The 14,283-nt window shown below is 42.8% G+C and overlaps 2 protein-coding genes across 3 annotated transcripts in view; both read right to left on the bottom strand.

Moving 5' to 3' along the window:
• Window positions 1-731, bottom strand: part of LOC143284007 (E3 ubiquitin ligase RNF121-like) — a 33,866-nt gene extending 33,135 nt beyond the window's left edge. For both annotated transcript variants that reach the window (XM_076590534.1, XM_076590535.1), the window contains exon 1: window positions 583-731. The gene's annotated coding sequence lies outside the window, so the exon portion shown is untranslated. The remainder of the gene's footprint in view (window positions 1-582) is intronic.
• Window positions 732-1,753: 1,022 nt separating this feature from the next.
• LOC143284242 (dynein axonemal assembly factor 6-like) lies at window positions 1,754-14,173 on the bottom strand. The gene is made up of 7 exons (XM_076590920.1): window positions 14,060-14,173; window positions 12,568-12,679; window positions 11,908-11,986; window positions 11,477-11,573; window positions 9,822-9,918; window positions 3,264-3,349; window positions 1,754-2,144 (listed from the first exon to the last, which is right to left on the bottom strand). The coding sequence occupies exons 2-7, from the start codon at window positions 12,652-12,654 to the stop codon at window positions 2,018-2,020; spliced, it is 573 nt and encodes a 190-aa protein (XP_076447035.1). The 5' UTR covers window positions 12,655-12,679; window positions 14,060-14,173; the 3' UTR covers window positions 1,754-2,017.
• Window positions 14,174-14,283: the final 110 nt, after the last annotated feature.

Below are 14,283 nucleotides of genomic sequence, written 5' to 3'. Positions count from 1 at the left end.
AGACACAGCATGTATTGTCAGATAAGCATCTGGTTCATTCTGCCACTTTGCTCCTGAAACTGAAAAGTGAAACTAAATTGTTACTGTCAATGATTTAAATCAAAGTGAATTTACCCCATAATGAATTGCTCCTGCAGCAGTGTTCATGTGTTAAAATCAGGATGTTTCTGGACTTATCAGCAAAGATTTTGCATAATTTTTTGATGCAGAGAAAATTAGGTAGACCAACTAGTCTCCTTCTTGGCGTTCAAATCTAGTTTAAAAAAAACAACCCAAGCAATGATGTGATGAGCATCATCATCACACTTTCCTCCTGCATGAAAATTAAGTTGTTTGAGAAAGAGAGATTATTCAGTGAACTCCTGTTGTACTGCTGGCCCCATTCGCCAACAGTTTTATTTAAATTTTTAACAATAACACACACACACACTCACACCGCATGCATGCACATGCTAACACATTGACTGGGAGAGGAGACGGGAAAGGGTGTGGGACGAGATTAAGTGAAACAGCCGACCCAACGGCTCTGAAAACAATAACAACGAAAATAAAACAACAGCCACGGCCAGATTCACCACTCACTGTGTATTCAATGAGGATGCATTCCACTGAGGGTCCAGATTTCACTGAGAGTGCTTTTCATTGAGGGGCCATTCCCCTGTCTGCCTACGTGGTGGTAGTATTGGTCGATGTTTCTAAATCACTTGATTTCATACTCGTGTGCACACAACCAGAGTGCTTTCCCCTGCACAATCAATTGTATCCAGCTGGGTCACTGGCCACAGGCACATGGAAACGTTTTCTTCTTTTGTTTATTTGTATGAAAGTTTGTGTTTTTTTGAAGGAAGTGTAATTGAGTGAAATGGCCATTTGCTGTTCTCTGTCTGTCTGTCTCTCATTTATGTAATGTTATGCTTTTGTATTGAGTGTTTATTTTCACTTTTCATGAGGGCAGGATGAAAACAAGCCATTTGTGCTTATTTCTTTTTTCCCTCAAAAAAAAAAAAAAAAAAAAAGGAAAAAAAAAAAAGGTTCATTCATTCTGTGTGTGTGTGTGTGTGTGTGTGTGTGTGTGTGTGTGTGTGTGTCTGAAGTCAAGATTTTAATTCATGATGGTAAATTGAATAAGCAACACAACTGCTTTTTTTTCACATCAAGCCATCAATGAAAAAGAAAAAAAGAAAGAAAATAAAAGAAATAAAGGAGAGAGAGAAAAGAATCAAACAAATGAAAAGCAACAACAACAACAACAACAAAAGCATATATATATATATATATATATATATATATATATATATATATATATATATATATATATATATATATATATATATATATATATATATATATAAGAATAGTGTATGTGATGATGAAATACACAATTGCATCTCTCTCTCTCACACACACACACATGCGTGCGCACGCGTGCACTCGCACATACACACATACACACACTCACACACACAAATGCGTGCGTGCGTGTGTGAATAACAAAGATTAATATTGTCAAAAAGAGCAAAAGTGAGTTGCACGTGTGCACTCGCACGCGCGCACACACACACACCCACACACACGCAAATGTGTGCGTGCGAGTGTGAATCACAAAGATAAATATTGTCAAAAAGAGCAAAAGAGAGTGGGGACTAGCCGCATTCTCAACATCATCTTTCAGGAAAAGAGCATTATGAAAGAATTAACCGACAGAATTGTAATCAACTAGAGCACAGGAAAGTGAAAAACTCGCACCACAGTAAATGATTCAACATCTTTTATTATCACAAGCAATCATGAATTCAAACGCACATGCGTTACACATCACCCATTCTTTTACAATGATCAATCCATGCACCCACTCTTTTGTCCAACACAGATTTCCAAAACAGAGTTTTTAAAAATGAAACAAACATGAACAGAAAAAAAGTAAAATGAATCAAACATCAAGAGATAAAAGTAAAATGAAACAAACATCAACAGATAAAAACAGCGATGGAAAACAGCCATGAACAGCCAGATGGTGTCAGAAATTGAACATATCCAGATCTCGAGTCATGCGAAGGGTGACTTGCAAACTGTGTGTCTTGGCGTTCCACTGGGCCTTGCCGTTCTTGTGGTCCACAGGGTGAGGAAGGTGCAGGCCCAGCAGGCTGAAAACCATACGCACACCAATGTTTCCCTTCAGACACTGCACAGAGGTGACCATCTATTTCATCGGCTGAAAACCGCACGTACACCAATGTTTCCCTTCAGACACTGCACACAGGTGACGATCTATTTGATCTGCTGAAAACCACATGTACACCAATGTTTCCCTTCAGACACTGCACACAGGTGACGATCTATTTCATCGGCTGAAAACCACACGTACACCAATGTTTCCCTTCAGACACTGCACAGAGGTGACCATCTATTTCATCTAGCATTGGGGCCTTCGACAAATCAAAAAATACTGATTAGTAAAAATTTTTAATTTCATGCAAACTGCACAAATCAATGTATTTCATCTATAACTGTGGCATTCAACAGATCAAAAAGTACAGGTTAGTACTGTAATCCATGTATTTTTTTCATTTCATGCGAACTGCGCATACCAATGTATTTCATCTACCATTGTGGCCTTCCACAGATCAAAAAGTAAAGATTTGTTTTGTTTTTCATTCCATGAAAACTGCACAAGGATGAGGATGTGTTTCATCTATCACTGTGGACTCCGACAGATAAAAAAGTACAGATCAGTAATTTTTTTTTTTTTTATTCCATACAAATTGCTCAAATTAAGGTGAGGGCGTGTTTCATCTATCACTGTGGCCTCCAACAGATCATATTAGTTTGTGTTTTTATTGTTTGTTTGTTTGCTTGTTTTGTTTTTTATTCCATGCAGCATCAAAACATCTATCATAATGCCAACAATCACTAAATAGTGAAACAAAGAAAGAACAAAAGGAAGAAGTAAACCAAACACATGCAAAACCACACGCACTTGCGCTCGCACACACACACACACACTCACACGCATCCATGCATACACACAAAGACATAACATATGTATTTTCATAGATTGTATTCTGTCTACTCTTTTTTTCTTGCATCCTACATATAATTGTGTGTGTGTGTGTGTGTGTGTGTGTGTGTGTGTGTGTGTGTGTGTAGATAGATGGATAGAAAAATAGATTAGATCGATAGATAGATAGATATTAATTGTTCTATCTGTGTTCTTTCCTTGAGTCCTGAATGTTAACTTGTGCAGCATGTTATAAAAGCCTTACTATTTGGGTGTTCGACAGTCCAAAAACTTGGATTTGACATCCAGAGTGACATCAGCCATTTGAGTGTCTGGCAGATGGATTTTCACCTGGAAACAGTTAACACAATTCTTTACATCTGAGTCATACAATCTGTACACACAACTACACATCAAACCTTCAAATGTCTTGGAGTCATTTACTTCTTGGTGACTGCTTCTGCCTATGTTTCCATATCAATATTAAGAAAACAGATGTGAACCGTACCGTAAAGTTCGGTCTATTGAGCGCACCGGTATATAAGCCGCACCCACTAATTTTTTGAAAAAATTTAAGTTTATACATACATAAGCTGCACTGGCTTATAAGCCACACTTATTTCCGGTACCGGAACACATACTGATACTACAGAAAAGCTGTCAATACTGTAGGTTATGAAATAAACACAAGCGGGAACATCAGAAAGAAAAGCAAGCGAAAATATTTCTAGTGCCACAAAAAAATAATAAATAAACACAACAAAAATAAGATCCATAATTTAGGGATAGTCACATTTATTCAACGTCATCCTGCTCACTGAATCCACTGAGATCTTCGTCTTCAGTGTCCGAGTTGAAGAGAACCAGCACAGCTTCCTCCGCCATCTTGTCACTGACTTCAGCCTCGCTTTCACTTCATAAGCATGAAGGTGGAGGTCGCTGCTGGTTCGTCGCTTGCACTGTCATCTGCTAGGTCGATCGCCTTCAATTTGAAGGCTGCATCATAGGCATAATGTCGCGTTTTCGGCATGATGGTGTACGCTTGAGCAGAGTAGAACTGAATGCTGATCTGAAGGCTTTAATGTGTGCGGATTTGATCTATAAAACGTGAACAGTTAGCACACTATCCTGAAGCTCATCCAAAACTTCATGAACAGAAATCATGATTTTGGTGAGTTGAAGGGCAGCTAAGAATAGACGAGAATGTGACACTCATGGGATCGTTAAAATCCTCAAATAAGCCGCATCATTGTATAAGCCGCAGAGGTCGCGGCTTACAGACCGAACTTTATGGTATATTGAACGTAAGTTGTGTTTCCAATTATATCTATCTATACATTTGGGGGTTTAGGGGATGCACGGGAGGGGTAGTACCTCTAGAGGGGGGGGCTTGTCACGCTCTTCCGGGAGTGGTTCGTCCTCTATTGGTCCCCACCGGCACCCAGCTCTCACCTATGGGTCCTAGAAGCTGCTAGCATGCGGCAGCGCCCAACCCCCAGGCAACGGCTTTGACAGGCTGGCTAAACTAGGTGAGGGTAGCTGACAGGTCTCAAACCCTCAGTGAGTTAGGGCTTGTCTACCCAAGCATGTGAAGACTGGATCCGGCGGACTCTGCGGAAGAAACCTTCATGGTTCAACGGAGAGGAAGGCGGTTGCAGCAGAGCACTGTGGAGTGCTGAGGGCAGGATGAGGCACATAGGACATCCTGGTCATCCACTGCATCCGTTTCCATCTCCAGTCGTCTTGACCTCGTCTTGCCACTGGATACAGACGGTCTCGGACAAGAGAGTGAGGTTGACGGTGCGCAACTCCTCCTCACTACAAACAAAGTCATCACACAAGTCATCAGTCATCCTTCATCCCATACCATCATTTTCCCCAAGCCCTGTGGTGACAGGTGAGCGACGAAGTGACAGGTGTGGGTACACTGGCAGTTGTAGCCACGGACCTGCACACAGGCGGCTCAGGCCATAGGGTCGTTTTTCACCGACTGGAGCAGCGGTGGAGATCGGCAGCCCCCTGAGCGACTGCGCAGCCCTCTTCAGGACAGCACTGCTCACCTCCATGGCATGAGGAAGAGGCTAGAAAAGGTGCCCTAAACATTGCCTGCTCCACACCACCCTAGTCAGCATACCACGGCTGACGGGGACCCTACTCAAGCAGTCGATACACAAAGGAAAGAAAGAAGAAAACAAGGAGCACTCCATCGACCATTGCCACATGGAATGTGCGTACGCTTCTGGACAGAGGCGACTCAGACAGACCACAGAGATGCACAGCACTCACTGAGAGTGAACTAGCCAGATTCAACATCAACATCGCTGCCTTTAGTGAGACCAGACTGGCAGAAGAAGGTGAACTCTGTGAGCGAGGCGCAGGCTACACCTTCTTTTGGAGTGGTCGTGGACCTGAAGAGAGACGTGAGGCTGGAGTTGGCTTTGCAGTGAAGACAACCCTCGTTGGCAAGCTGGCTGGCCCCCCGAAAGGAGTGAACGATCGCCTGATGATGATGAAACTCCCTTTATGCAACGGGAAGGAGTTTACCACCATTGTCAGCGCCTACACGCCCACCATGACCAACCCAGATGAGATCAAGGACAAGTTCTATGAGGACCTGAACGCTGTCATCACCACTGTTCCCAACGCAGACAAGCTCAACATTCTTGGTGACTTTAACGCGAGAGTTGGCTGTGACAGCACCTCCTGGGAAGGCATGATCGGGAAGCATGGGGTTGGGAACTGTAACAGCAATAGTCAACTACTTCTCCAGACATGTGCCACGCATGACCTTCTTATCACAAACACCGTCTTCTGCCTCCCTACCCGTAACAGTACATCATGGATGCATCCTCGCTCTGGGCATTGGCATCTCATCAACTTTGTCATCGTCAGGAAGAGGGACAGGCAGGACGTACGAGTCACGAGGGCCATGTGCGGCACCAAGTGCTGGACAGACCACCGCCTTATCGTCTCCAAACTCAACCTACGCATCCAGCCCAAGAGACGGCCTCAGGGCATGAAAGCACCCAAATGCCTGAATGTCAACAAGCTGGAGCTAGGCAACATCAAGCAGAGCTTTGCTGACACCCTGGAGGAACGCCTTGAGTCCACCGCGCTGGACAACCAGAATGTGGAGGCAGCATGGGGCGCACTGCATGAGACAGTGTACAACACTGCCATGGAGTGCCTGGGGCCTTCTGCCAGCAAGCACAAAGACTGGTTTGATTAGAAGTACACTGAGATCAAGCAGCTGCTGGAAGACAAATGCCAAGCCTACAGAGCCCACATTGAAGATCCCAAGTCACAGTCAAAGAAAGACATACTGAAGAGCGCACGGAGCACCATCCAGCTGAAGCTGCGGCAGATGCAGGATTCCTGGTTGAGCAACAAAGCTGATGAGATCCAGGGCTTTGCAGACAGGAACGACATGAAGAACTTCTATCATGGCCTGAAAGAAGTCTACGGTCCCACCACCTCTGGATCTGCTCCACTCCTCAGTGCTGATGGTTCTACCCTAATCACTTACAAGGACAGGATCCTTGAGAGATGGGCTGAACACTTTGACAGCGTACTGAACCGCCCTTCCACCATCAATGATGAAGCCATCGACCGACTCCCCCAGGTGCCAGTCAGTGAGTCGTTGGATGCCATTCAAACTTTGGAGGAGACCCAGAAAGCTATCCGTCTGCTATCCAATGGCAAAGCCCCTGGCTCAGACTCCATTCCAGCTGAGGTCTACAAAGAAGGTGGTATGGCGCTGACTGAGAAGCTTCATCAGCTGTTCCAGCTCATCTGGCAGCATGAGGCAGTTTCACAGGACTTCAAAGACGTTTCCATCATACACCTGTACAAGCGCAAAGGAAATTGTCAGGCCTGTGACAACCATCGTGGAATATCCCTGCTGTCCATCACAGGCAAGACTCTGGCCAGAGTGCTACTCAACCGTCTCATAGCGCACCTTGAGCAAGGTCTCCTACCAGAGAGCCAGTGTGGCTTCCGGAAAGAACGTGGGACTATCGACATGGTGTTTGCTGCCAGGCAGCTCCAGGAGAAGTGTCAGGAACAGAACACTGACCTTTACTCCACATATGTCGATCTGGCCAAGGCCTTCGATACTGTTAGCAGAGATGGCCTTTGGAGAATCATGGTGAAGTTCGGATGTCCCAGAAAGTTCATCACCATCATATGGCAACTACAAGATGGGATGCTGGCCCGAGTCCAAGACAATGGAGAGACTTCAGAACCATTCCCTGTCTCCAAGGGAGTCAAGCAAGGATGTGTTCTTGCCCCCACCCTGTTCAGTCTCATGTTTTCAGCCATGCTGATAGATGCCTTCAGAGACGCTGACGTAGGCATTGGCATCAGGTACCGCACAGATGGCTCACTCTTCAACCTCAGGAAGCGTCAAGCAAAAACCAAGGTGAGGACAGACACTGTCAACGACTTCCTGTTTGCTGATGACTGCGCTCTCAACGCTGCCTCCGAAGCTGACATGCAACACAGCGTCGACAAGTTCTCTGCTGCCTGTGACGACTTTGGCCTCACAATCAGCACAAAGAAGACTAAGGTGATGCACCAGCCAGCTCCAGGAAAGCTTTACGTTGAACCAAACATCTTCATCAACGGGCAACAACTGAACGCGGTGGACAAGTTCACATACCTGGGCAGTACACTCTCTCGCACAGTTGTCATCGACGATGAGGTGAATGCCAGACTCGCCAAAGCCAGCGCTGCCTTCAGCAGACTCCATAAGAACATCTGGAACAGGAGAGGTATCATCCTGGAGACGAAGCTCAAGGTATACAAGGCCATAGTTCTCTCCACACTGCTCTATGGATGTGAATCATGGACGGTCTACAAACGCCACACCAAAAAGCTGAACCACTTCCACACCACCAGCCTCAGAAAACTTCTCGGCATAAAGTGGCAAGAGAAGATCCCTAACACAGAGGTGCTCACTCATGCAAACTTGCCCAGCATCTACACCATCTTGATGCAGGCCCAGCTGCGCTGGGCTGGCCATGTAGTTCGCATGCCAGACCACCGGCTCCCCAAGAAACTGCTGTATGGAGAACTCCAACATGGCAAGCGCTCCCATGGAGGCCAAAAGAAGCGCTTCAAAGACACTCTGAAAGCTTCTCTGAAGGCCTTCAACATCAGCCACGACACATGGGAGCTGAATGCAATGGACAGACCAAAGTGGGGTTCAGCTGTCCACAAAGGCACCAAATCCTGTGAGGCCAATAGAATCACTGCAGCAGAGCAATGCAGACAGGTCAGGAAAAGCAGTGACAGCAAGTCCCCGACAGCCGCCATCATCCCCTGTCCACACTGCGTCAGAACCTTCCGGGCGCGGATTGGCCTGACCAGTCATCTACGTACCCACAGAGCCCAACCCACCCACCCCCAGGATGACTAGATGGTCCTCGTCGATCCCGATGGACGAACCACGAACATCTATTCATTTACAGCTTAGTCTTTTGTGAAGGACTGTGACTCTCAAACTAGGAGGCAAAATTGCACTGGCTCTTAGTGCTGCAGCCTTGAGGGCTAGTCGGCCTTTGGGAACCATCCCACCCTCTTGGCCGAGAGAGTGGGGATGTAACTGGGCAAGACACTCTTCACTACAATCAAATTCTAGCCCAGACAGACAGGACAGCAGTTACCTCCTCTGCTGTTCTGATGGCCATAGTCGAACACGACTGAATATCATACATACATAAAAAAAAAATCCAAAAAAAATCTATACAGCCCTTCCCAAACCATGGGTGTTCCACTCTCATTCCCAGCCAAGGAATGGTGGGGAGGTGTGAATTTGGAGAGTGTGGGAATGTAGGGAAGTACTCAGATCCAAACAAGCTCTGGATTCCAAGTGGTGATGAGGTGGAGTGACAGAAGGTGCAGTCTCCACTGAACATTGAACAGATTGAGTGAAGGATTTTCAGGACAGGGCATGTGTTTGATACCACAGGAGAAGTTTCAGTTTCAGCTTCAGTTTCTCAAGGAGGCAACACTATGTTCGGACTAATCCATATATGTTACACCACATCTGCTGGGCAGATGCCTGACCAGCAGCATAACCCAACATGCTATGTCAGGCCTTGAGTGCAATCACAAATATCTGTGTACATATCAGAGTAGATTTCTGCTGCAGATTTTTGCCAGAGGACAACACCATCATTGTGATGGGTTCTTTTTCAGTGTGCCACATTACAGCGTGCTGTACACAGGACCTTGATTTATTGTCTCATCTGAATGACTAGACACTCAGTTTGATCTTCCAGTCAAACTTGGGAGAAAAGGTGAGAGCCAGATTTGAACCCAGACCCTCAAAGACTTTGTACTGGCAGATGAGCATCTTAACCATTCTGCCACCTTCCTCTTCCACAGAGGAAAGCTAAACGGAGTGACAGTAAATGCAGAGTCTGTGCTGAACACTGGGATATATGGAGGGAAGAATTTTCAGGAGAGGGAGGGTGTGTCTGGTACCACACGGAAAGTATCACAACAGTGACACAGGAAGACAGTGAGCAGATGATGTACTGTGGTTACTGTCACTATCTTGAGCTACATTGAGACAATACACACTCTCATATACACACACATCACACAAACATTCTATATATCACACACAGACACACCCTGCTCCCTTCCTTGCACCTTGCACCTGCCCCCGCATCACACACACACTCATTATCAACTGATCAACCTGTCTGTTGGTTCATCAGTTGATTAATCACCAATCCACTTACTCTACCAACCAACCAACCAACCAACTAGAGTATGAACAAGTCACAGAGTGTGTGAAAGTGTGTGCACTCACCACCATGTCTTCACAGCTGGATGTCAGTGGTGTTTTGTTCCCCATCTGCAGGAACATGTCTTCGCTGCTCACTGCTTGTTTGTACAGTATTTCATACCTGGAATCATGTTTATTTGTCCAGTATTTCATACCTGAAATTATGTTTATTTGTCCAGTATATCACACCTGAAATCATGTTTATTTGTTCAGTATTTCATGCCTGAGATCATGTTTATTTGTCCAGTATATCATACCTGAAATCATGTTTAATTGTACAGTATTTCATGCCTGAAACCATGTTTATTTTACAGTTTTTCATAACCAACATTATGTTTATTTGTCCAGTATTTCATACCTGGAATCATGTTTAATTGTACAGTATTTCATACCTGAAATCATGTTTATTTGTCCAGTATTTCATACCTGAAATCATGTTTTTGTACTGTATTTCATACTTGAAATTAAGTATATTTTACTGTATTTCATAAACAAAATCATATTTATTTGTACAGCATTTCATACCTGGATTCATGTTTATTTCTACAGTATTTCATACTTGAAATCATGTTTATTTTACAGTATTCTATAACCACAATCATATTTATTTGTACAGAATTTCATGCTTGTAATCATGGTTATTTGTCCAGCATTTCATACCTGAAATCATGTTTATTTGTACAGTATGTACAGTATTTCATACCTATAGTCATGATTATTTGTCCAGTATTTCATACCTATAATCATGTTTATTTGTACAGTATCTGATACCTGAAATCATATTTATTTGTCCAGTATTTCGAACCTAAAAATTAATGTTTTTACTGCTTTCCACGTGCTTGTTCAATGCCGTAAACCTGAAAATCAAGAGTTTGCTACTCACTGCATATTTGTACAGTACTTCATTTCTGAATACAAGGTCTCCACCACTCACTATTTTTTATACAAAACTTTCATACCTGAAATTAATGTCTTTCCTGCATTCATCCTGTTTGATCTCTTGAGTAACAGAGTGAACGAGAAGAAAGGATCTTTAGCTTAATCTCCACAATGGCATACTGAGATATAACCATCAAACATACTATCACATGCAAAAGTGTATCAGACAGACTTGTCAATTCTGCTACTGTCAATTATGGTAGATCAGTTTTACTGGTTGTTCTTTCATTCTCTCTCGCCACAACTAATGCAAGTCTGTTTTGTTTTATCCATTCATTCCCTTCAGAACACACAAAACTCTACTGCCCAATTCTTCCTCAGAAAGAAAATATGCGAGCACATCAACTTGCAATCTCTCCACTGGCTCCCTGTTTCACACAAAATAAAGTACAAAATCAGCACCCTAGGTTATAAATTTATAAAAATACAATCTACCTCTTCCTGTCTCTGTGATGTTTCTACACCTAATCTTGCTCGCTACAATCAGCTTCTGATCCACACACACGCACACACACACACACACGCGCACACACACACACACATACACACACACACAAACACACACGCACAAATGCACACACACACATGCACAAACACTTAAAAACACAAAATTATATAGAGACACACACACACACACAAACACACACACATAAACACACACAAATACACACACACACACACACACACACACACACACACACACACACACACACACACACACACACACACACTCAACTCACTCAGGCTGAGGACGTGGGTCATTCAGAATTTCAAACTCTGCCCCTTCAGGAACTTCATCAGCATCCCAGATATCTTTGGTCGCTGTCGTCTCTTTTTCTGACACACACACATACTGTGATGAAAAATGTGGTATTAGTTAAAATGTGTTTGTTTCACTAACAGTGTGCATGTGTATGTGTCAACATGAGTATCGGTACTTGTGTGTGTGTGTGTGTAATTTTGTGTTTTTAAGCGTGTGTGTTTTTTTTTATCTTCACTTTTTTTCCCCTCCACCATCATATTTATACATATGTGTGTGTGTGTGTGTGTGTATGAGCGTGTATGAGTGTGAATGTGCAAGGCCTTTTGTTAGTATGTTTTAGTGCTAGTGTGTGTATGTGTGTGACAGACAGACAGACAGGGAGACAGACAGACAGACAGTCAGAGATACCTTTAGTTTGTGGGGTCGGTGCTGTTTGTTTCACAGGTCCCACATCGCCTGGCCCCATTGCTGCCACTGTCGAGTCTGGCTGATCATGAGGAAACAAGAAAAAACAAGGACATAATTAAACTGGAATATAAAAAAAAACCCTACGTATCTATATAGTTTTACAGTCTGTATCACACATCATTACAGAGGAGGAAAACAAGTGCTGATTAACAATTTTTTTGTTATCATATGAAATGTTTATCAAATGAGTCTTGCAGATCATGTGTAAAAAAAAAAAAGAAAAGAAAAAAAAGAAAAAAAAAAGAAAAGAAAAATCACAATTAAACTGAAAATCACACACACACACACACACACACACACACACACACACACACACACACACTGTATGTATCACAGGCTTCACCACACTAATGATAGATTTATTCTGATTCACACACACACACACACACACACACACACACACACACATAAGCATGATGGTGGAGGAAAAAAAAGTGCAGATAAAAAAAAAACTCCTGTGTGATCATGTAAAACGTTCGTCATATATCTATTTTGTATTTGGCCAGTTAATTTGTTCATCATTTCTTTCAGAAACAAAAGTGATTATAAAAGTTCCAATGTAACACTGGACATGTAGGGGTCCCCTTCACACCCTGTTACCTTCATGTCCTCATCACTGTCAGACTCTGGCTCCTCCGTTTTCAGGAGGTCAGCAATGGCTCTGATGTGCTGTCCAGAAAAATCCATCGTGGAAATGGAGGATCAGCTGTCCCTGAAAATAATGAACAGAAGGTGTGTTTTTTTTGTTTTTGTTTTTTTGTTTGTGTGTGTGTGTGTGTGTGTGTGTGTGTGTGTGTGTGTGTGTGTGTGTGTGTGTGTGTGTGTGTGTTAAATATATTTTTTTAATAGCACTAACCATTCACACAGGATGTCATTTGTGTACAAGATTATGGTTGAGAAAGCATCACAGAGAGAGAAAGATAGAGATAAAGAGAAAGAAATAGTGAGTGAGTGAGAGAGACAGCCAGGCATAGACAGACAAACAGACACAGAGACAGACATGCAGACAGAGACAGAGACAGACATGTAACAGACAATGAGACACAGAGCCTGAGAATACAGCACTTTTAAAAACTTTCCCCCCCCTTCTTATCAATCTTATAGATTGATTAGCAGCATACCTGAGTATAAGTATCAACAAGATATCCTAGAATACTTCATCAATAATTGGAGTGGTGGCTTGCTAATAAAATGTCCATCTACAGGAAGCGGGCAAAAGGCCTTATCAGCTTACACGCTTTAATATTGATATGATATGATAAGTGAGAGAATCTGAGTGAATGGGATCAAATGCACCAATACCTGCCATAATTGTCTCTCCTCCTCAAGACCTTGAGTGGTGATCTGGATGCTAGTCATTTGAAAATGATGAAAAACTAAGGTCCTGTGTGCAGTATGCACTTAGCATACGTAAAATAACCCACAGCAACAAAATTATGAAGAAAAAAAATCCACTAAGACAGTGAAACTAACACACTTGAATGCAGGTGAAAAAAGAAAGCAAAGCTCTGCACTGCTGTGACATAATCTCTTCATGAACAGCTGCAATTTCATACAGAGAAATCTATTGTGACAAATAAGTAATGCAAAAAAACACAATCAATATGATATGCCCATTTGTGTATAATAAAGCAAGGGTGACTGAAACAATAACATACATAACCAATAGAGTATGAACTAATTATACTATACATCTATGAAATTAACAACAGACTAATAAAGTTTTAGAACATATACAGTCTGCCACATAATGTATCTACCTCATGCAGACCTGTGAACTATTTCCAAAATGAACACTTGATGCCTGTTTTCAAACATATTTTATTTGAAGGAGGACTGATTGTACACTTTACACATGGTAGTTTTTCACTACACTTGGATCTTTCTGGTAAACGGTTGCAAAACTATTCACAGGTGTGACATGATTATATGTTGAATGGGTATAATTCGTTAGTAACTTCGAAGAGACAGACGACAGAGAGAGAGAGGGGGGTGGGAGAGAGAGAGAGAGAGAGAGAGAGAGAGAGAGAGAGAGAGAGAGAGAGAGAGAGAGAGAAGAATATCAATGAAAACATTGAAACGCAACACAAACTTATTTGTGTAGTCTCTAGGCTGTAGAATGTATGTATGAAGACGATGATCCAGACGTTTCACTGTAAACAACACGTTTCAGCATGTGCAGGAACTTCCTGTATCTAATGTAAACACTGGGAATTTTTTCGAATCAAAAACTGATTTATTTAAAATAATTTCATTGCTCCTAGCAAACTAAGCGTAACTAATCAATCGGCAAAATGAAACAATATAAAACATCAC

Source organism: Babylonia areolata, chromosome 7 (assembly GCF_041734735.1).
Source record: "Babylonia areolata isolate BAREFJ2019XMU chromosome 7, ASM4173473v1, whole genome shotgun sequence".
NCBI lineage: Eukaryota > Metazoa > Mollusca > Gastropoda > Neogastropoda > Buccinidae > Babylonia > Babylonia areolata.
Note: the sequence above shows the minus strand (reverse complement) of the source record. Positions and strands in the feature narration are given on the sequence as shown.